We start from the raw sequence: 24,765 nt of genomic DNA on the forward strand, positions 1-24,765 counted from the left end.
ATAATTAGGGGATTGAGCTCACTTATAACAAGGGGATATTCCCGAAGTCACCAATGGCACTGTGCAACATCTGTACAACGTCCACGTCACCGTCAGTCCCACAACAATGTGGGATGAATCGTGTGGGGAGGAGCTGCTGGATTTTGGGAACCCAGAGAACATCATTCTTTGACCTATGCAAGTACGTAAGGATAAAATTTTGAATTCAGGGGAAGACAGAGTTCAGGATTGGGTTTGCCATGTTGCGGGATGTTGAAGTCTGTGACTGCCTTGGCTCAAAGTGATGTAATTATCAGCGATCGTCCGTCCATACGTCTGGTCATTAGTCCACCAAATATATTCACAACCGTTGCAGATAGAAAGATGAAACAAAAAGCACGTTACTCGGGCGGCAAAGGGGATGAAAATGAGATGATGAGTTTGACCTTGAGAAAACTGGGTCAAGGTCAAATTACAACTTTTGTACTCTAAGGAACCGGATAAGATAGAAAGAGGAGGGAGAAGGACAGCACTAGCTGTGATCTATGGTCAAAGCTTGTGCATAGCTTTGACCTACCCTGAAAGGTCAAAGCTATACACTAGTCAGGTATTACTTTCAGGGTACCCTGACCTACCCTGAAAGTAGGTCAGGGTAAGTTGCAAGATATTGCGGTCTCTGACTGCCCGCCATCTAAAAGTAAACAAATGTTTGCAAAATGTGAACATTTTGCAAACATTTGATGGTTCAGATTCAAATATACAGTAAGTTTCCCTGCTCCCAAACTTAAGCTTCCATTGAATGAATGTGTTCAGCAACAATAATAACCAGAACCAATGCACTCACAGACTGCAACATCCCGCGATCGTAGGTGTGATGCAGTGAGCTGGGACAGCAAACAGCTAATTTTTTCCATTGAGATAGCAGAGACCATCTCAGAACAGTAAATATCTTTTGCTTTACCTCATCTGTCTGTATCATTTTCATCCCCTTTGCCACCTGAGTAATGTGCTTTTTTGTTTCACCTTTCTATCTGCAATGGCTGCGAAGATATTTGGTGGACTAACGGACGGACGTACTGCTTTGATCTATGAAAGTACCGTAGATCAAAACACTAGCTTTGATGAAAAACACACAACTCAGCAGTGGCGTAAAGGAGCTGTGGTTTCCAACTCTAAACCAAATTTGCACTCTTTCCAAGAAAAACATTTTATTGATCCCACAATGATTGGAACCAGAACATTCTTTGACGTCACTTAACACAACAGCAACGTTTCAGATATTCATCACTGTGCAAATTAACACAAATGTGTGAAAACTAAGAACATGTCTTAACCATAATGGCACAAGGACATTTTTCTCTATACATCTGATGCAACAAATGCGGTGACTCACTAAGGAGGAATGTTTGATTGTTTTAAAGGCACTTTCTGCCTCATACACTCTACCAATGTACAGATTTTAATGGAAAACATTTTAAACTAAAAGTTGCTTGTTTAGCGGTTGGGTGTCTCAGCAGATATCAATTGTTATTCATATTTGATCATATTATTCCTCTCAAAATACAGAAACAATTGCAAAAAAAAGTATTCATTGGCTGGATGGTTGAGAAATAATTCGGCTAATATCCAGAATGTTTTTATTCAAATAAAATCGAAATAACAGGGTTGTTTCCCATACTTCAGCTGAAAAGTGGTTTTACTATTTCAGGGTAGGGTTCAGACTCCTGTTGAATTCATGTAAAACAAAATCACTATCTGAAGCTTGTTTTCTCTTATTTACAGCTCCAGTAACCCAATCTGGACTACTCTGGAATAGTTTCAAGAGAAACTCAATCTTAGTCGCTATTAACTAAATACAGTAGCCTTCACAGAGGACTGAAGGATTGCTTTAGCTAGTAAATATCACTACATTTGCTAATCTCTTTATAGAAAAGCGCCTTGAAGCATATTACATTGAAGCACGTCTGTAAATGAGCTATTCCTTGCGCAACTAGGGAGTTGCATACATTCATCAGACCTAGGCAATATCCAGCTCTTGTGTTTTAATTCACCCATCTAAAGTCAGATCATTAAAAGCACATGTAATTTCCATGACGGAGCTGAACTAACCCGATGTCCTTTATGGACACTGAACCATTGATCTGTTTGCATAAAAGTGTGAGGCGGCTGGCACAGGCAGCAGTGTAGATTGGTGGCAAAGAATTCCTCATATCCTAGTGAAATGTTCATGAATTGATGTAAAGGGTTTCAACCAAATCTTTCTTAAATTTTTAGCATTATTTATGTAATATGCTTTGTTGGACATACATACTCTGCAGGGGCCTCAAAGTTATGACACTTGCTAACATTAAACTTCCTGATTTGAAAGATAGTACACAAAAAAAAAAAAACAGTTACAATATAACATGTTTGGTGCAGCTGTACATCACAGGTATGGTTCTGGTTGAGTTTAATGGCTATTTATCAATCCACACACATCTAGACACTCCCCATGTGTATTTCATCAGAGAATTAACATTTGACGTCACACAAATAAAACTGTGGTTGGATGACTTTTTCCAATGTCTAATCTCCACAGAACATCACAAGGTCACCCAACTCTCCCAGTTTAGTGAATGCATTCCACACTGGTGTAACCACAGGCAGGAACGTCTTTGAACAGCAGTCTTCATATTTCCAAGACCTCAGACTCATCGGGTTCTGGGTCCTTCAAGGCATCATTTGTCACAGTAACCAAGTTGGCATTTGAACGTGAGTCCATGGCAGAGTGCATTATGGGTAACCATACATCATCCATATTTGGCATCACAAATATTTTCTGTGGGAGGACAAAGGAGTGATGAGTGGGGTCATTTCACATTCCACAAAAATAGGACATTGAAATCAGTTAGTTCAAAGTTATGAATAAATATGCTTAGAACATATATTGTACTGAATGAAGACAGACACCAGAGGCTTGTCATGTTTTAAAAAATACTGAGAAATCTGCTCAATGCTCAACTCTGAAATTATTATGGATTGTCAAATTAGACATCAATAGCCAATCCTATACCTCAGATAAGTAAACCATGGTTTACTGGTGGCTACTATCCTACTACCCTGGTGGGCTACTATCAGTTGTTACAAATGTCATCACAATAGCTAATGATAGCCTTCCTATGTTGAAAATGCCAAACATATCACTTACAGAAGGAAAATAAACAGTTCTTAAATTCAATAACATTTGTGACAATATTAGCCACAAAGAAAGATGTCACATTTGTGAAATAAAGTCTACATGATATCCACACAAGCATCTCAGCTACATGTGAACATGGCCTCAGAAAAAAGAATATCCTGATGAATATCTGAATAGCACTTGTATTTTCCTGATTTCCAATATGTCACGGATGCAGAATTTGTCTGAACAAGAACTGAGACCTGACTGATACCATCCCATGTGCATCCAATATCTGGAACTCAATAAGGCCTGAGATGGCATTAACAAAAAGCCAAATGAACACATTCACAATGGCAACCTAATGCACTGCATTTTACTGGAGGCTTGATTACAGGAGGTGGTAAATAACAATCACCCCCAGAGGGGTCAGGTTGAGATAAATGCAGATGTGGTAGACTTTAGAGGGACACAGCAGTCTATAACTGTGCCTCAGGGTGATTATCTAGCTGCAGGCATGTCATTACTTTCAATATGTATGAGGGGTGGGAAAGCCACAGGCATACTGTTTGAACTGCACGTAGGTGGGAAGCTGTAAATGACTCCTACATTATTACCTAAATAGTCACCCTAAAATATCCAGGGAGTATTTTCTTAGCCCATAAAAAAAACCATCAGGCTCAGTGAAACTAAACAGTATGAGATATCCACACTAACAATATTCACACTGTAAATAGTTTATTCTTTTTTTTCTGTGTATACCTGGAACTCCTGGTTCAGTTTCTTCTCGATCCAGTCAGTGACATGACCCAAAGTAACCTCCCTCTCACCCAGTTTAGGTCGTGCTTTCAGCTCGAGGTGAGGCGGACTCCGGAAACCATACCTGACAGCCAGGAGGAAAACATCCTTAAAACTACTGGCAAAAACTACTGGTACCATGAAAGCAGACACGTTTTCTTCATTCTACTCAATTCATTTTGAATACCGATTGCTATTCAAAGTTATGTATAGGTCATGATCTCTGCAAATCTGATCTGATCAACTCAGGCATAGACTTTTGCTTTTCATTTGAAGACTTTAGAGTCCTAAAGAGGTGAAAGTATACAGTATTCATGAAGAACGGAACGTAAGAAAAATCAGACAAACTTGATTTAGTTTCTTTCTCATTCATTTGATAATTTATGAATACTGTCCCACATGTTGGAATCACTGCAGTAGATACAGATGAAGGCAGCCACGGTTCTTAGATTTATACTTTTCTGTTATAATTAAGCATATATAGGCCACAGTAGGTAGTAAAGGGACCCATAAATCTGAGGCCTTAGAGTGAACACATTTAGCTAGCTGTTGGTCAAACTCTATGCATGCCTATTTTTGACCAAGAGAGGGCGACTTGTAACTTCAAATCAGGATCCACTGACTATTTCACACAGTCAACTTCAGTCCTCCTTGGAAGTGAACATACCATATCCTGTCAGTCGGGGGAGGTGGGATGTTGACAGCCAGTGTGCCACAACACTCCTGCACCTCCACTGTGAGAAGCAGGGGCGTGTTGGACACCTCCTCCATTTTCTTCTTAATGAATTCGGTCTCCGTGGCTTTCTGGAAGTACTTCGACTTGGCTATTTTGTCCACAAAACGCATGATCTTGCTTGGTCTGTGGCCTCCCACGTAGCTATGTGAACAGGGGATGGAATCAGAGGAGAGCGAGCGGAGGCAAGGAGTGAGTCAGGTTCATCATTTATTCATGGCAGCAGTTGCTACTCAGCACTCATGATGGAGTGGTGTGACTGGGTGCTACATTATGTCAGCAGCAAGCTCACAACATGTGGGAGTGGGTGGACTGACAGAAAGGGCAAAACCTTTTGCTTCAGCACATGAGTGAATTAGTTTCTCTCCATTCTTTCCATTCAGAAATGTGATGTAGAATAAGAGACATGTCCTCACCCCTCGCTTCCAGGAAGAATGGCTTTGTCACTGAGGAGCTCAGGGGGATCCTCCTCATCTGATGAGCCAGCACTTGACGACTCCTCATCGCTGTCGGCCAGACAGTAAGTCCGTGGCCTGGGCCTGTCTCACGCAAATAAATACACACACACACACATGCACACACGCACACGCACACACGCACAAAGGCACGCACACACACACTGCTTAAAAGTCAGCTTAATGGCTATGAAAAACCCATTAACAATTGAGACAATATCCCCTAAATGAACCTCGCCAGGTATCAATCACAGGAAATGAATGGCCAATGGATTGGATAAGAATATGAACTGTAATCCAGAACAGATTGTATTGTTACGTTGGTGGGCATCAATTCCCCAACTTACCAGTCATTGGAAAAATCCATATTGGTAAGCGTCAAGAGAGAAGGTCAGTACATTAAGAGAAGGGAGGAATAGCCAACAGGAAATAGGTGGAATTGTGAAAATGACACTTTGCGCTGTAAAAAATGCAAATCTATCTATTTTTGCCTCATCACTGAGAATGCACAATTAGACAAGAATTGACGCTTCATTATAAACAGCAAAAAACAAATGAAAGCCTCACCACTCCTTTCCATGTTCCCCCAGCCCCTCGCCTTCCTTCCCCAGACGGGCTAGGTTCATCTTGGTCTCTAATGTCATGAGGAAGGAACCCGTGTAGGACACATCCAGATCAAACCACAGACCTGGACACAGACACATTTTAACATTAAAATCAGGTTTATCTTATATCCCCATTACATTTGAATTTCAATGCCCCTGCTCTTCGTTTACTAAATGCTAACCCCTGTAACTGATAAGTGATGTTTAATGAATTATGTGATTTGGTCATTCCTCCTCATATTCCACTCTCCATAAATGCTCGATGGTTTGAATGTGTGTGACAGTTGTGATAACTCAAATACCTAATATTATTTGTCTCTTGTTTTGCTTTGGTTGATTCTAAAGAGATTTTGTTGCATTCAATAATCTTAACATATTACTGCATGTATTGTAAGGTCTGAGGCATTGGGACAACCTCATATCATCAGAGAAGGGGAAATAAAATTTCAACATGAAATTAAGTGAAAGGAAAAAAATCCTGATTAGTCGAAGCTGAGTTGCAGCCGTCTCCTGGCATAAACTAATGATACTTTAGTGTGACTATATTTGTCTGTGGGTGTTCTGATTCAGGAAAAATATACGGTAATAATGAACACCACAGTCTCAGCTGTGGAAATGTGGCTGGAAGGAGAATGACTCATACATACAGCATACATACATTTATCTGAATAGAAAGGTATTGCTGTGTTGCCAATGCCTGATATCTTTGAGATCAAATTAGACTAAATATTTTCAAAATTAGGGCAGGAACTACTCATCATCTTCTGCTTTGATGCTCTACTAATGATTGAAATACATGCCCACAAACTTCTGTCCCTCTCTGAAGTTTCTCATTTCCTGTTCTCTCAAAACCAACTACCTCAGTGGGAATTAATATGCTCCATATCTTTGTCCTGTTTCTCTGTCTGGAACCAGTCCCTTCGCTGGGGTTTCATGGAAGACAGCGAGTCAGTGTTTCAGAAATGGATTTGGAAATTATCTAGGTAATCTAAAGAGAACAAAAACCAACTACAGTATAGAAACAGGAAACAAAAATAGGAAAGGACATTGAAGGACATGCATAGAAATATCAAAAATAAAATTGTGAATTATAAATTATGTCTCAATATTCCATCAGAAAAAGGTGAAGCTGTCATTCTGATACTGATTTTCATCATTCTTTTCTGGGAACTGGATGTTGACGTCATGCTCAGTGCGGATGTTTGTTATAATCTAAAGCCTGGTTCATAATGAACAATAGCAGAGAAAGGAGAAGACTGGTGGCAAGGAATTGCTGTCAGTCCGTCAAGAATAGTGTATGAAAAATATAATATTAGAGCTGAGCTTCCAATCTTACCCTGGTGGTCCACAGTGGGTGTGGAGGCATGAAGGATCTTAGGAATGGAGCTGCCCATGTCTAGCTCTGTCAGAGTCAGTTCATTCATTACATATGGCAGCTGGACAAAACAATACAGGAATACAGTCATCACAGACATCAAATAGTTGAATTGATCATGTTGGAACACATACATTTCTCTGATTGAAAATCCTAGTACCTGTATTAGCTACTACTTGCTAATAACTAATACCTACTCTAATCTTACTGAGCTTCATTTGGATTTTTTTGGAGACTACATTAGCCCAGTATTTTTCTCCCAGGAAGTCCCAGAATATTCTTCCCAGAAAGGCATTGACCCAGGCCTCAGGCTCCACAGTCTCCTCCAAACTCACACAAATCTGAAAGACACAAAAACAGGTATTTATTTACTGCAACTTTTAAACTGGATAAGGAAAACCGCATTCTCATATAATATCAATCTACATGGTGGGATCATTTTCATAAGCTAATCATCTTGCTATCTCAAGTCCAGGTTCAATATTATACTTTTATGAACAATTCTGGATATGGCCCCAAAATCCCCAACATACACCTTTACGTTTTTTTTTCCTAAAACATCATTCAGAACAGGTGTTATAGAAGCATGTATACCCCTTTGCTGAGATGGGTATACATGCCTCCTATAACACCTGTTATCTCTGAAGCACCATTCAGATAATATTTTTTTAAGAGATGGAACAAGCGAAAGAGAGGATGGGCTTTTTAAGGGTTTCTGTAGACAGACCAGAGACTGTATTTCTGCTAAAAAACAACAACAGTAAATCCAACAAAAAAACAACAAACCAACAAAAAAACAGCAAAGTCTATTTTGCATAACAGATCTTTAATAAAGCATGGAATAAGATGTGTCAAAAAATTTAATGACACCCATCCATGATATTGCTATTCTTCTATCCCCTTCTATTCAATGGAGAAGAATTCTCATTAGTGCCAGGTGTAAATGCAAAGACATGTAAATGGCATTTCATTAAATGTCATCAATAGTTTGGTGTGGTATTGCCACACACAGTCTTTTCTGTTTGTGTTACTATCAAAAAGATTTGAAGAAAAAAATATGAACAAAATGGTGCCCATGAAGAAAGACATTTCATAATTGTTGAAAGTCTAAGGGCTTCCATTTCAGTACAACAACCCATTAAGGTCATATTGTGCTTTAGATGTGACATTTTTCAAACAAATCTAAATTAAACAAAAAAAGCAATCATTTTTTTTCAAACCTTTTTGATGGTCTTGGGGCTACTCTCGGGGGTGTGCCCAGGACTGTCGTTGGCAGTTGGGCTTCTCAGTTGTGCCTGGGGATTGACATATTTGGCCATGTAGATATTATAGTCCAGCAACATCTTCTGCCTCATGCCTCCCATGGAGCCACAGGAGGGAGCTGAGGAGGTTTCTCTGTGGCGAGATTGAGACAGCTCCTCCAGGCTCCCACGGCTGCTGCTCCTGCTGTCAGCCTCCAGGCCCCCACCAAATTGGTTGCTGCTGCTGCTGCGGCTGTGGGAGGGCAAGAGTGCTAAAAGTAGAGGGGGGAATGTGCAGTCAGGGGAGGTTAATGTGACACAGTTATGCATCAACAACATTTTTAATGATTCCATATGTCACAGGCATAAAGCATGATTAAGGTTTTCAGTAGCAGCACCTAATTAATTTCTCACAATACTAAAATGTTCCAGATGACACACTGCATCATGTCTCTGACTCATAATAGCAATGGAAGAATTTCTTACAGATAATTACCATCTATATCTACAGTTTGATATTAAAATAATCTGTTCACCCTTCACCACACGGTGCTCATGTTTTGGGCCTTTTCCTTGTTAGCTTTTATTCATTAGTGGGGACCAGTGCCATAATATGCTGCTTCTCTGTGCATGTACTGTAATCCTGCTGACCCATTCACACGGTTCACTCACTTCAGGGGATTGACACTCCCTAAACCAGGGTTTGTGCACAGATCTGGTGTCTGTGCAGCAACATAATCAAGAGTATAGCTATTCTGACAACAACAAGTGAAGTATTTCTGTGTAAATACAGTTATGTACGTAAGAGTGACAGAAACAGATACATCTGTACTGTTTCTATCTTATTATGTGATACTGTACATGGCTTGACTTGGACTCACCGCTCTTACAGACACCGAGCAAACCTCTCCCTTCTGATTTCACTCTGGATGCTAAGAGAAATCTCCGAAACCACTCTTCCTTTTCCCGGCCCGTCCTCCCAAACAAGTAGATAGTCAGGTCTCCCCCTCCAGATGTTGATCTTTTAGGTTCCTCTGATAATCCTGATACATCCCCTTTTTCACATTTGTCCAGTTGTTCCAATTTCTCACTCATCCCAGTTAATTTCTCTTCCGATCCTTCAGGCTTCTCCCCGTGGGCCTTTGACATGAAGTCCTCCTGCTTGGCCAACTCAATGCAAATGGGGTATTTCTTGTTCCAAACTCTTTTTCTAGCCAAGCTCTGAGGCACCAGCTGGATCTACAGAGGCATAAAGACCAAGTTCATATCATTAAAAAACACAAAGATGATGACGGTTTTGCGGCAGAGTGCCTGCAGAAAAATGAGTACAAACTAAAAAAATGAAAAATTAAAAAGTCTCTTGAGTGTACTAATTGAAACTGCAAACTCTGTGTGACCCACATTCATTTAGCCAAGCCCCAAAAGAGTGCTTGAAACATGTTACTAATAGAATTGAAAAACATAGAGCAGTGATGCAGATGTGGATGACACATCCGTATTTTTTGTTATTTAACAGATAATTTGTAATAATAATCAATAATCACTTTGTTTTTCTCTGGGAATGTAAGATTGCCCTGTGTTTCAGTTGCAATGAAAGCAGCTTGCATTTTAGCAACAGTAGCTGGCATATTGCCATAATTCAGTGTTGTATTTCCAGCAAGCAGTCATTCTGGATCAAATGCTAACATTTAACAATGCAAGAATTTTAGCATCAGATACACGTTTTGTTGTTTGGATGCGTGTATAATATTTATGTGGATACACCAGTATCTACAATTGCATAAAGCATTCAAGATGACCCAAATATACACAATACTGATGATGAAAAACACTTTAGGAAGCCATTCTGTTCTACAAGAAGCTGTGGAACTGAATTACGATCAACACAGCCATAATCCATAATAAAGGATGTGCCAGTATAAATTTACTGTCTTGCCTTCAGATGTACAAACACATCAAAGTTGGCACACAAGCAAAAAGACACACAACTTTGTGAGGGGTCAGTGGCCTGTGATATTTACTCCATGTCAACACACAATATGTCACCCCGAGCAGCTTTGTCACTGAACGTGGCCTATTAGCATTTATGCACTCAGGCAAAGGCAAATCTGAGGGGATGTGTGCTTACTGTCACTATGTGTTTAACACAAAACACCAAGAAGCAGCACAGACACACAAAACACAGTGTCTCCCTCATTTTGTTGTGATTGTACGGGACATTTCAGCATCTCTTTTCTGCTCATCTATTCACCACAGATACTGAACCTTGCTATCAGCGAGGTCGTAGATCTTCTGGCTGATGTAGGTAACATCAGGTTTGGGTTCATTGTGCATAGCACGGCGGGAGATATTGCGGTTGGGCTTGGACAGACGCAGGACGGAACCCTCTAAACGGACGTAAACAGAGTGGGTCAGAGTGGCGTGGTACATCTCCGGGTCGTAGCTGTGGATCTCATTCATCCAGCCCTGAAGAGGAGGTGAAGATGAAAGTGTATTAAATTGCAGTGTCTGAATATTCAAACATGTTTTCTAATCAAAATTGCATAGTGGCTACTGTTAAATTAGTTTTAGTGTTTATGCTGTGTAAAATGTAACTTTGGTTTTTGTTCTTTTCAAAAATGTAAAAGGCGTTAAAGCTGTGGGATAATAATAATGATAATAGTTGCAAGATTTGCTTTAATTAAAACCATTATAGTAGTGAAAGTAGTCAGTAGTAATAGTAAGAGACATAAAGCCAGTATTCTTTATTGAATTTTATTGTCACTTCCCCTTCATTACGGAGCTACTTAGGGAAGTCTATTATGCCTGATCATTGTGTTTTGGAAATAAAAACCTTAACATCACCTGTGCATAATTAATCTTGGGACACCCATGGATCTTTTGCAGAAAAGATAGCTGCATGTTTGGGCAACATGTGAGGGAATCCCTGGGACACAGCTAATGTATTGTTGAACACTACCGTACTTGTAAAAATAATAATCAAACTACTGGAAGGCCAATACTCAACTTGCCTTTGACTTACTGATGTTAAAGCTTGAAAATATACAGATAAGAAAACATCCACTGACTGATCAATAAGCATTACTCAAGAATTAGAATGCAGTCACATATTTGCTTACTCAAAGGTGAAATGTCACAAACTTTATACCAAATGCAAAACATTAAGTTTAAAATATCGGTTTTGAGTTGATTCTACAGACAAAAGAAAATATGGAACAAGATAAGGGTTGTCCCAACTCCGCGTTTTGTCCCTCAGGTCTATTTTTCATCTGTGTCATGTTCTGCAAAACCACAGAATACGTCTTTTGGAATAGACATTCCCTCAAGTCATAAAGCTCTCCTGTGCAACAGCTTGGTATTTGTTATGGCAGTTACGCATGCTTACATAACCAACAAACAACTAAATATCTCAGAAAGTCCCTGCATCTCTCAGTGAAGTTAAATGAGAATTGGGGACAAATGTGGCAGTGCTCTTCAAGTGCTCTTAAAATTCAAATGTTTGTCGTAAAGCATAACTGTACCTGGAGAAAAAGTGTAATACAACCCCAGTGTGTTATTGCTAGCTCTCATGACACTGTAAAGAGCTCAATTCCCATTCAATCTCCCACCATGTTAGTCCCAAAGGAGGCTCTGTGTAAAAAAAATCAATTCAATTAAAATAGCACTGAGACTTTCAGTGCAAGTCTACCATGAAAAACTGATCGCTTGAAACACGTAAAGAATATGGTTGAAATGTCAAACAGCTTTTGAGGATAACAATCCTAGTTACTACAGTGAACTAATGTTTGGATCATAAATAAAACAACGGATATTCTGTGAACTATTCCGGAATTCCCATTATAGATTTCTGAGTGTCTCATGTAGAATCAGGTCTTTTTTGCATTGTGAAAAAATAGAATTAGCATGAATCCTTTGATTTCAATTAAATGAAGAATTTGACAACAGAGCTTACTGACCTTAATGGTAGTCTGAAAGCCTGTTCAATAAGAATATCTACTTTAAAAGCCTTATGTCTGGAGAATATGGTTAAAGTCTGAGAGGAAAACAGTTTTACATTTCCAAGTCATCAACAAGACTAGATATGGGTGTCCATGCTTTGCTCTATCTCACCTTGAAAATTCCTGGTTCCTTGATATCAAGCCGGGCCACATTCCACTGCTCCATCGCTCTCCCTCTTCTTCTTGTTCCTGAAGAGGATCGTCGAGGTGGGGAAAACCAAAGGGCCAGCAAGGCTAACATGAATCCAGCTACAATCCCATGCACTACTGTGCATACATATGGTGGCACCGGACAGACTAAATACCAGTACACCAACTGTGTCAGGAAGATAAGACCAGTCACAGGAACAGTGTCTATCGCCTCCTCCATTTTCTCCTCTTCTTCTATGTCAAGTTCACTACACACAGTGCTACCAGTATGGGGCTGCTGTGACCTGGGACGATCCCCATCTGGTGTTTCTGTATCTGTACATATCTCAAAGTCTTCACTGTATAGCTCACAAAAATCTTCATCTTCCTGTCGAGCTACCAGGGCTGACATAGAGCAGCGACCTAGTGTCAGAGAAGGAGACTTGGGGAAAGTGGACATGGGGGCCAGTGTGTGAGTTGTGGTTGGTGCCAATGTTGGGAAGGAGAAAAAAACAGAGTCAGGGCCCTTGTCTGTTGGGGTTTCCTCCTCTTCTTCCCCTTCTGCCCCTTCTTCTTCCTTAATGCTGTAGTTGTTACCTTCTATGTGTCCATTTACTGTTGTCACTCCACTAAGCTCCGATGCACTGGAGGACAGGGATTTAGCACGATGAGTGACACTTCCAGCTGATCCCAGAACAGACTCATCCCCCATTATCTTGCTAAAAAGCTGCAGGGGGTCTGACATCACCTCTGATAACCGCCGCTTGGTATCTTCTATCCTGGCCTCTACCTCTTGCACCTTGAAGAACGACCGACCATCTGGGGGCATAGTGGGGGATGACGGGGCTGTTTTGGAGTCTCCACCTGGGTGTGTGATAGTGACGGAGCAGGAGGACAAGCGAGGCTGAGAGAACTGTTTGAAGAGCTGCATATTACGAGGTGGAGGCCGCTGTGATGACTGTACTTGCTGTTGGTGGTGGTGAGCGTAGTGATAAGGAGACCCATCCAGATTTTCAGTCCTTGAGGTGTCCGTGGAAAGAGACTTAACAAAAGATTTCATTAGGTGGCGGTGGCGTGCATGTGAAGGTACAGCAGTGGTGGGTGCAGAAGTGGATTCTCGAGAATCAACTTCATTGGACAAAGACCTAACCAAGCTAAGGAATGGTTTTGAGGAGGACAGAGCTGTGGACTTACTAGGGGATGAGGATGAGCTTGTGGATGGGGGATTGGCTGAGGGTCGATCAGAGGGCCAAGAAGAGCTGGCAGGAGGGTTATCAATCAAATAGGAATGGGTGGAGGTAGGGAGAATATTCATGGCTGGTGAAGGTTTATGTGGCTGTTCTGAGGGATCCACAGAAAGTGCTGTGGAGACAACAGGGAGAACAGCAGCTCCTGAGGTGGTACCCACACCAGCGGTATCAAACACCAGCTCCTCTTTGGCCTCCAATGCTGTGGCCACAGACTGGCCATCAGCAACTGAAGCTTCAAGACCTTTAAGTGTCTCCATACCATCAAACCCAGATCTATCGGCAGCAGATTCAACTGGTGCCCCATAAAGCTCCTCTTCCTCATCGTCTTCCTCCTTCCCCAGAGCAGAGAAGTGGATGGTGATGGTGTCACGAGAGAGGGAGCGTTGCACCTGCAGCTTGGGTCCAGGGGCGTGGCGAGTGGGACGGATGTCGGTATGCTGGCCACTGCCCCTGCTGCTGCTGCCCGGACTGCTCATCACCACCCTGCACAGGGTTAACAGCCTGGAAGGGACAAATGGACACAGACTCTCACATACACACAGAAACACTGGAATGAAAAATTGGTGCAAGACAAGAGGATGACAGATCGAAATGTGAACCAGCAAGGTGATTGAAGACCTTCAGAGATTCCCACATGCTTTACACAATCTTCCTGCGCGCGCGCACACACACACACACACACACACACACACACACACACACACACACACACACACACACGCACACACACACACACACACACACACACACACACACACACACAACTTGTAGCACTTTTTCATCCTAATCTAAGTAGACTGGACAGTTGTGTCCATGATCCCATTCATTAACTTTCATTATGCAAAGCTGTGGCTGACAGACAGAGTCACACTCCGGCCTGACCTTTCTCTGTCTTACCATCATCCTACCCATTCGGCCACTCAGTCAACAACACTATGACAATGTGGGCTGCTCAAGAGAGCATGAGCCTTGAGGAACAAGGCTGAAATTAACCACAATCTCCACTGGGGCCAGCCTGCAGCAAATGTATGCTGAGTTCTCAAGTACATTGAGGAGTATAAGGAGGAGACGGTAGTCAGGGGTGGACAGTAACGGAGTAAATTTACTTAAGTACTGTACTTAAGTACAGATTCTGATGATTTTTACTTTACTCAAATACTACAATTCTTTCATACTCATTACTCTTTCTCGAATACATTTCCAAGGCAAAGATTTTTACTCTTACTCGAGTTAATTTCTGAGAAGACTCATGAATACTCGTTACTTTTAGGTTTGCCTGCTGTTGTTTTTTGTCCCCCCCCTAAAATGCAATTGGCCACACACAGTGTTCGTCAAAGAAGGAAACCTATCACAGTACACGTTCTCAAATGGGATTTACGTAAAACAAGACCGCATTGGCAATGGCGACTGCCGAAGAAGCCTTCATTGAATCTGATGAACATGATGAGCCGGAGTTTTATGAGGAAGAAAACCCATGGCCTCATCTTTAAAGATATGTTTGAGTTTGTAGAAGAAAAACTGACAAAAGTCACACCTAGAGACCTCTTGTCACTTAATTTTACAGTACTACAGACTGACAGAGACTGGCTGACACAGGGCCACACAGACACACAGACTGGGGGCCAGGGGGAGACACACAGATTGGGGGGGACGGACAGACAGACAGACAGACAGACAGACAGACAGACAGACAGACAGACAGACAGACAGACAGACAGACAGACAGACAGACAGACAGACAGACAGACAGACAGACAGACAGACAGACAGACAGACAGGTGGGGGGAGACAGACAGTCTGGGTGAGACAAATACTGTGGTACTAGAATATGTCCTTCCTGTAAACATTGAGTTGTTGAAAGCAGAGCTTTAGTTTGTTGTAAAGCAGTGGTTCTCAACCAGTGGTCCACCAGTGTATCCTTTAGGGGTTCCAGTTGGTCCCCAGTTAAACGAGTTGGTTGGGCCTGTATGGCTCCATTTGGTCTTGTGTGTGTATGGAAGGGGGGAATTGTTTAATAAAATGTGAAAATGACATAATTGTCCTCTTTGATGATTCCATTAATTTTACCAAGGCTTGGTACAGTATAACATAATGGTTCTACAGGCAAGCACATCAGTGCAGGTGGTTTCAAAGAGTTTCTCTGAAACAAGAGATATAAGGTACTATATATAAAAATGAATTGCTGTCATTGTAAAATGACAGTAATTCAGTCAGGTCCATTCTCATCAAAGAAAAAAAAAGGAATTTACTCTTACTTTTACTTTAAGTACATTTAAAAGCATTTACTCTTGAATACTTAAGTACATTTAAAAGCAAGTACTTTTTTACTCTTGCTCAAGTAATGTATTGACTGGGCTACTCTTACTTGTAGCCGAGTAAATTTTGACCAGAAGTATTTGTACTCTTACTCAAGTACTGGGGTCAAGTACTCTGTCCATCTCTGCTGGTAGTCTCACTAATGGATGAAAAAATCACCAGCTTTGAACTTAAACTTTCAGTAAGTGTTCTTTTTCCTTGCATACAGCTTTTAATTGGTAGACTAATGTTACAGCAACATGCAAATATTTATTTTACATTACATACATTTTTAATGTATACATTCAACTGACATGAAAAAACATCAACATTCATGCGGGGTAATGAACCTTGCTACTTTTACCATCTAATTGCTTAGTCTGTCTGCCACTTGGTGCAGTGAATGCAGCTATTAGCATACTGTTAGTTTAAAGATGATAAATCAAAGTAATGAACTAAAAGATGCTAAAATGCTCTTCAGATCTGTAAAAAAAAAAAGCAAACAAAATATAATTATGTTTGAAGCCGTTCATTTGATTTGCTGTTTGATGTTTAGACATTAACTGTGTGTGTCTGACAAGACTATATTGTCATGTATTACCTTATCTGTTCTTTTCCGTGGTCCATAAAGTTTAAACAGATAGATAAATAAAACAAAGCATTAATTTTGCATCAATCGTTGTTCCCCACCCATTCTAAACAATATTCAGGATGGAATCACACCACAAAGAAGCTGTTAGGCTCCTGTGATCAACAAGGCCTCTATCTAAACACAGCTGAACAGAAGTCATTCATTAGGCAATAATTTTTTCTTCTGAATGAGGTCTCAACTTGTTGCATTATTGTGTGTTCCTCCTCTACATGATGTAGAACCAATCATGCCTAGTTAGCATTATCAGGCAGGCGAAGCGAATCAAGCAAATAGACAGACACACACAGACACACACACACACACAGACACACACACATTGGCTTTCATGGTTGGTGTAAATGGATTGTAATGGCAGAAGGAGGACAGCTGGAAACAACAGAGCAGTTAGCCTCTGTGATCGGCTCATTTTCTGAGAAAGCCTCGGCACCCCTTGGGGCCGCCTGGACAGGACTGAATCTCTAGCAATTGTATTTGCTCAAATGAAACAGCAGGTTTTTCCTACAAGAGTGTGTATGTGCCATTTTGGGTTATATGTTTTTTATGTGTTTGCTGTGTCTACCATGGTTGTGCTGGGGGTACAGTGGATTGAATAGAAACAAGTAAAGAGAGATAGAAAAAAGAGCAACAAAAAAGAGAAAGACACATCCCCTGGGGGATCTGTAAAGGCTGCGGATGACCTTTCAGAGACAAGCTTTTAAATTCACCAAAAGATACCCAAGATGCAGAGAGAAAATAGGGAGGATAACACAGATGAGAGATGAGACAGATGAGTGGGGAGACAGGGAAATAAAGATATTCGTTGCCTGAGGATGGCCGAAAATAATACGAAGATCTGGAGGGCAAACAGCAGATGATGGTTGCAAGTTTTCCAGGAGTTCAGATTTAGGAGGATGCAGCCAAAATTCTAAAGTGACACGACATCTGAACATCTTACTCTAGAGCTGACATGTTTACTTATGTACTTACACTATATCTACATCAACAGGAACAACCAGTCAGTAAATCATGCATACAGGATTTAAAAGAGAAATTTTACTGATTTTGAGGAAGAGAAAATATACCTTAAATAATGAATAAGTGAATATTCATTCACATTCTTTTCTATGCACCAAACATTGGACAAAGCCAGCAATTTAAGGATTTAATTTTGAGTGCTACAGTATTTTTAAACAAATTCAATATTTATGAAACTGAACTACTGATATTGTCATTTAGATGATGGCAAAAAGTTTAACTGATAATAAAACCAATTTTAGCTGTGCAGCTTCTTTTCTGTTTGAAAAATGTTTACATCTTGAAATTAAATAAAAAAATAGTTACCAATAAATAATTTTGTCCATCTCAACATTTCCACATTATTTCAGTTTCTCTGGTATAAAATTGCATTATGACAGTTACTGTTTTTCTGTTTTTGTTTGAATAACTAAACATACAGGAATAATTTCCAAAACCATCTCAGGTTGAATTAAGCGTTGAATGGCAGACTCAGTTGTAGTAATTTCTTCTCATCAATTTTTCTTTTAGCTGCTTCAGATTGAGAAAAAGAGGAGTGCCTGGCACAGAGACAAGACTCGTCCAATTAATCAAAGCAAGCAGCCCCACTCTAATCTGAAAAAAACAGAACCCCAGAAGATGGAAGGAGAGTGAAGGGAGAGTAAAGGCAGCAGGGTGGAAGAAGGATATAAGATGGAGAATTTACCACAGAAAGGGAATGGGGTGCACAGCAATCATCTGCTGGGCTACATCACAGGCAGAGATCTTGGGTGTTTCATGCTGGGAGAGGTTTGTGAACTTGAGCGCACTTTTTCAACTTTAAAAACACCTAAGTTCCTTTTTTTCCAATCACTGCCGACATTACTTAAAGAAATGTACCTGATTCTAAGCAGCTCCATCAGGAGTAAAAAATGTCTGTACTGTCTGTCCTTAAGCACAATATGTTCCCAACAGATCTGTATTTACGGGTGTTACTTTAACTCATGGATCAATAGCAATGACTCAACAGCTCAATGGTGAGTTTTTTGGCTTCTAAAGATCCCATTTTCAAGTCTGCACTAGAATTTGGAAACAGCAGCCTTGCACTGACAAGGACCGTGTGGGTTGAGCAAACCGTGGCTAAAGATGGATTATTTGAATCATGATGCATTTTATGGGTTTTGCTGTTGAACATTTCATGCTGTAATTTCTCATTTGAAAACTTCACCATTAAGTCAATCCTCATGTGTGCCAGAAGCGTTGTTCTCCTGCATCCAACAACCCCTAAGGCTACTTCCACAATGTTAAGATGAAGTTACTCCAATCTCTGATTATTTTCCTCAATGTGGCACCAATCTGACTTTATTTCAGGGTTATGTAAACACACTCAGTCACTTTTAGATGTAGTCATGGACTGGTAAGCCAACTCTCATGCAACATGAAGGACAACAGTCCTTATTTTTTCCACATACAGTTATTAATGAGTGTGAACTGTCAAGGTAATCAAATAAGATTTGAGAAAAACAAAAAGAATTAAACAAAGTAGTTTTGAATGTGAACACAGTCTATCATACTCTAATCTTGCATACCTTACATGTAGCTTTCTGTGTACAGTAGTTATGGAAACACAAAGGTAGAGAACACTATGTTTTCACCGGTTGGGTGAAAACCTCTGACTGGATGGAGGCCACACAAGCAGCACTTCTTAAAATAGCCCTGGGGGACAGACAGGGTGTTTGTCCCATAACACCGAGGCCGCCACTAACTGCCTCACTGAAAGACGGATGAATGATTAAAGGGGTGAAAATAAAGGGAGAAGGAAGATTTCCCTTGAAACTTGATGAATATTTATTGATGTTTAAGGAAAAATATTAAAATGACATACATACACAATTATCAATTCAAAACAAGACTAGAAATCGAGACATTTAGTTTCCAAGGCTGCCTCTGGAGAAAGAAAACAACAGCTTTGAGTGTGAGAAAACTGATGTGAAATGTTTCAATGTGCCTGAAAATGTAAATGACTAAATACATTCATACTTGTATAAACAAATAAACAACCATAAACCAAATAAAACCTACAGTATAAATCCACAATGGCGAGAGCATAATAAGGAGAACTTGACAGCAGCCTTGACGGTCTTGTGTGACGTCTCTGCTCCACAGGGAGACATCATGACAGACGTAGTGAACGACACTCAGTCTGACAAAGGATATACAGGATACTGAATATTAACATGTGACATGTCAACAAGAAGAAGCGGATAAGAAGATGAATAAATGAAGTTTGTGACCACATAAACTGTGCCCAGGATGATTTCCATGTGCATCACAGGAAACACTGAGCAGAGGTTTGACTGTCTGATCACAATCGTGTTGATTCCTTAATGAAGGGGAGAAAATGAAACAACCATGAAACGACAGCGGGTGTCATGCAGCTGCGCCGGATCAAACCAGTTTTATTCACTTCTCTCTCTCTAGCACAGAATCCACCATCAACACATCAAACAAACCTCAACCATGCAAATCATTGGCTTGTTGCCATGCCAACAATAAAGCTTTCATCCAGCATCTGTTTGGTATGACAACTGCTCTTCAGCGAGTAACCTTGCTGGGGAAGTGTTTCCTAACACATGTTCTTCAGTAAGAGCTTTTGAGTGTGTGTGTGCGTGCGTGCGTGCGTGTGTGTTTGCACCCTTACATGTCCACCTGATGTCTTCAGCTGTTTATTTGGATCGTCTCCATTAGGATCAGGACATAAATACACTTGCTTTCATCATTACATTCTGATTTGCTCAAGACGAGTCAGATGGGATTTAATGCATCATTTCAATAAATATCAGTGTCTAACTCCGCCTAAGACGATGTGACAGTTTGGAGATAAAAAAGTGGATGAAGGCGCTGTCCTCACTGAACACACACGAGCATCCAAGTACATTAAGCAATTTATAATCCGTATAAAAGCTATCTGACAGCCAGCAAACAGCCAGAGGGTTTGGTATTAGTCATAAACCCCCCAAATACATGAAGAGTGAAGTGATAGAAGGAGCAATACATCAGAAGAGACAGAGACAAACAGAAAATAGCAACTGGGGTAAGACCAACTTTAATATTAGAAAAGATCTTATGCTGTTGACCAGCAGGAAAAAGTGTCTCATTTCACTTTTGTGCTGTTTGGGGGAAAGATGAGAATCCATATAGCACAGATTGACTGGAGATAACAAAAAACTGCCTTAGAAGAGAACAATACAGACTAATACAATATTTAAAGCTGTTATTCATCCTAAATTATTTTATATTTATATTCTAGCCAAAGCAGCAAATTAGTTCCAACATCCCCGATGAAATGAGGAATGAACACAACTGTCAGCGGCAGATACGTTACAAAAAAAAGAAATATGGGAATGAAAAAAAGTATCTAAAGAATTATTTTACATATACATACAGTATAAATAAACATAATACAAAAGTTACAGAAATTTGTGTTTGGCAGATTATTTCACTGTTGTGACAATGCTTCTTGGAAATTAATCTTACATTGTTGGAAAGCCTGTTAATTCCCTTTTTAAATGGTGCCACACTTGTAAGACCCCAGATACTTAGCTCTGCTGCTCACTCCACAGATGCATGTTCATCATGCTTGGCAACACTTAAAAGGGCAGTAAATAGGCTTTCCAAAGATATAAGATTTATTGCCAAGCAGCATTGTTACAACAAAGAAATAATCTTCCAAACATAAATTTCCTTCCTTTTTGTTTTATGTATATATTACAGTATATGTTTAATACAACTACAATATGCTGGGGCACTGAGCACACCTCAAGATAAGACGTCAGGATGTCAGGACAGAGTAGATCATGTCTGAACACTGTAAGAACAGTTAGCATTAATTTCTTTGGCTTTCCATGGAAAGATGATTTTAGGTGACTGACTGCTCATCTTCGCCATAACATACATACTGGTTCACCAAAGAAAGGGAGGATGAATCTGTTGATAAGTTTTGATTGTTTGTTTGTTGTAGGGTAAAACATAGTGAATGTGGAATCCAAGGCCTGGTTCAGAGAATTAACATTGTGAACCACAATAGCACTGAACAATATCGCTGATTTAAATACCTGTATTAGGCTTTAGCTCCACAAACGATGACCATTACATGAATTAATTATTAAGTGTGTCTGTTGATCTGCACATAAATTCACTCATACCTCACACTTGTATAAGCTTGCATGCTGAGTGAAGCCTTTACATAATGAATGAGTATTCAGTGTGTGTGTGTGTGTGTTTGTGTGTGTGTGTGTGTGTGTCAAATCTCAGTGTGAGATCTGGGAGACTTCCTCCTCTCTCTCTGGTAACTTCCTGTTTCATATTCAGAGGAAAGCACCGCCCGCGGTTCCGTCTTCCTGTTTAGTGTCAGCACAAACAGCGTGTTTCATCGGGAGTCATGCAGTAGCAGTAGCTTTTATTAACTCCTGGTGAATTGTGGGTCAATTACTGCATATGTACACACCCACTGTACGCACACACGCATGCACACACACAAACACACATGCATGGACGAACAAACACACACATCCTGCCAAATGCTGTTCAACTGGTTTTTCCATGTAAACAGTGAGTTTTACAGAAACTATGTGCATGTGTTGTACTTCATGGTAAAATTATATTTTACACTGTTAATGTGAAATCATCATCATCATCATCATCATCATCATCATCATCATCATCATCATCATCATCATCATCATCTATTGGTATGGTCAAACTGTAAGCAGCCTGTAACACAGCTGCATGTTCTTCACCAGAACCCTGACCACAGATCCACCACACCAATAAAACGAGACGTTTCTACAGGACATTTGAAACCCGGCAGCAGCAACAGGCTCCCATTCAGCTACTAAATGTGTCTGGATGGAAACAGCTGGTGCAACTCATCCGGAGCGTAGATGTCAGGATTTAAAAACTAGAGAAGGAACTAAAGGACAAAGCTACTCCAGGTATAGAATAAATGTCAGCAGTGGCGTATCTCCTGCCCAGTCAGAGAAGACAGCATCTGACCGGTGAAGGAAGTTTCAAATTAAATGAGGAAAACTACAGAGGTCACCCCTGAACACCTTTCTGTTTATACGTGTTAATGCAGACGACAGACTTTTTTCTATTTTCCAAACTTCACATGACTTTGAACGTCATACACATACCGTACTTAAATCCTCTTCATAGATTCAGATCCTATTATTTGTTCAACCAAACGGGCCTAAAATTCAAAACCCAGCATTTTCAACTGATTCCTAGAACCAGGTTGCTGTCAAGCTGACTGAAACAATACAAATTATTCGTTAGAACTCACACCCTCCAGCAAAGCATACATTTAAACACGGGTACATGTTATGAACACAGACCCACACACATTCACAATGATTTCTTTTTAATTCATGTTGTGTTTTCTGAGTTTTCTCATGTTTATCCACTAACAATAGCCTCTGCAGACGGTGCAGCTGCTTCGGTTTGTTTATATCAATATAGCAATTTAACTAATTGAGCTGAGGAAAGAGCATTCACCTAAGACCTGCTGACACAAGAACGTTTTCATCTACAACAGCACCTCAGTGACATGCGCAGACGTTGGTCTAAAAAAAAAGTCTTAAGTCCACCACGTGAAAATATAAACACACAGAAAGACAAGCCTTTGCATTCAGACAATATGAATGGTTTTAAAGGGTTGTGGATTCATTCCAGTTCAGACGTTCAAACACACACAAACCTAAGGTGAAGGGACGGGTCTTACCTTGAGATTTTAGAGACATTCAATCTCTTCTTGCAACACAGTTTGCATCCACACACTGAAATGCACTGCCATGGATCATGGTGTTAACACGCCTAGAAACAGAAACACACTTCAGGTGAGTGAATGGATGGGCATCCTTTACACACAAAGCAAATGATGCAGTCTAAATCACATTAGCACGTATAGCAGTGTTAGAAGCCACCTTACAGCTGAGCCCAGTTCACATAAGGACACCGAGCAGACTGTCCCCCTAAATGATGTGATGAACAGTGTCACATCGCTCTGTGGTGACACATCCCTGCTGTAATTAGGTGACACTGAGATGACACTTAGTGTGATCAATGCCTTGTGATGCTGTGGGCCTGCTATCAGGAGGAGATCCAGGTGGAAAGGTCCGAACAGCTCAGGGAATCTTGGAACAGTTCACAGCAGGCTACCATTGAACCCATTTCACATGGCAGATATGAGACATGATCCCAGCCCACATACATGTGATTTAATAGGAAGGTACATCACACAGTGCTGTGCTGGAGCATCCTGACAGCTTTATCTAACGTGGATCCACCTGAAGAAGGAGATGTGTTCTGTTTCCCCCCCCCCAATCTATTAATTCCGTTGATCCAAAAATATACAAAGCCGTTCTACTTCCATCCTGCATCCTTTGTCCTCCTCACACCTTTATCCCCACACTGGTTGATGTCAACGCGCTGATGTGAAACCGAAAGCAAACGCACCTTAAATCGGACCGCATCTGTCTCCTCATTCCGTGAGGCTGAAACAAGGATCCCCGCTCGGAGCCGCAGCCTGCGGAGGGGTGGATGGAGGGATGGGTGTAGGGATGGATGGATGACCGAGGGGCTGCTCGGCTGGCCTGAGCGCCCAGCCGGAGTCGGGCAGCAGACAGATGCGCGGTGCTCGATCCTGACCGCCAGATACCGAAGCTCCCCGGTGCGTCCTGTGTTTTCAGTGAATGTCAGACGGTGAACGCCACACCCCCTCCTCCTCCACATTTAAATGACATTTACACTACAACATCCCACCGTCAGATGATTCATATGTTTTTGTGTTGCAGTAGGAGTGCGCGAATTGCGTCATGGCAGTGCGGTGTGCCAATCAGACGCGGGTTCCCCCCTCCACAAACACAATTTACAGCCCTGAATCCTTAGAATTTAACCTGCGTCTGAACGATCAGCTGGTGTAAATAAAAACCACCGCACGTTTGTCATTTTACAGCTACCGCAATGTTGTTTTATTAAAACTACACCTGACATAACCTACCTATCCAAGGACCAGATCAGGTGAACAGAGTTCCTGGTAGACAAATCCACCAAAATCTCCTCGCTT

At 40.9% G+C, this 24,765-nt stretch overlaps 1 protein-coding gene across 1 annotated transcript; it reads right to left on the reverse strand.

Moving 5' to 3' along the window:
- Positions 1-1,201: 1,201 nt before the first annotated feature.
- LOC137610015 (testis-expressed protein 2-like) lies at positions 1,202-24,717 on the reverse strand. The gene is made up of 14 exons (XM_068337407.1): positions 24,700-24,717; positions 24,156-24,376; positions 23,422-23,513; positions 12,454-14,221; positions 10,609-10,809; positions 9,225-9,582; positions 8,323-8,615; positions 7,300-7,443; positions 7,064-7,163; positions 5,690-5,810; positions 5,084-5,206; positions 4,602-4,811; positions 3,899-4,019; positions 1,202-2,797 (listed from the first exon to the last, which is right to left on the reverse strand). Exons 4-14 carry the CDS (start codon positions 14,194-14,196, stop codon positions 2,648-2,650), a joined length of 3,564 nt encoding a protein of 1,187 aa, XP_068193508.1. The 5' UTR covers positions 14,197-14,221; positions 23,422-23,513; positions 24,156-24,376; positions 24,700-24,717; the 3' UTR covers positions 1,202-2,647.
- Positions 24,718-24,765: the final 48 nt, after the last annotated feature.

This window comes from Antennarius striatus, chromosome 16, assembly GCF_040054535.1.
Source record: "Antennarius striatus isolate MH-2024 chromosome 16, ASM4005453v1, whole genome shotgun sequence".
In the NCBI taxonomy this organism is placed as follows: domain Eukaryota; kingdom Metazoa; phylum Chordata; class Actinopteri; order Lophiiformes; family Antennariidae; genus Antennarius; species Antennarius striatus.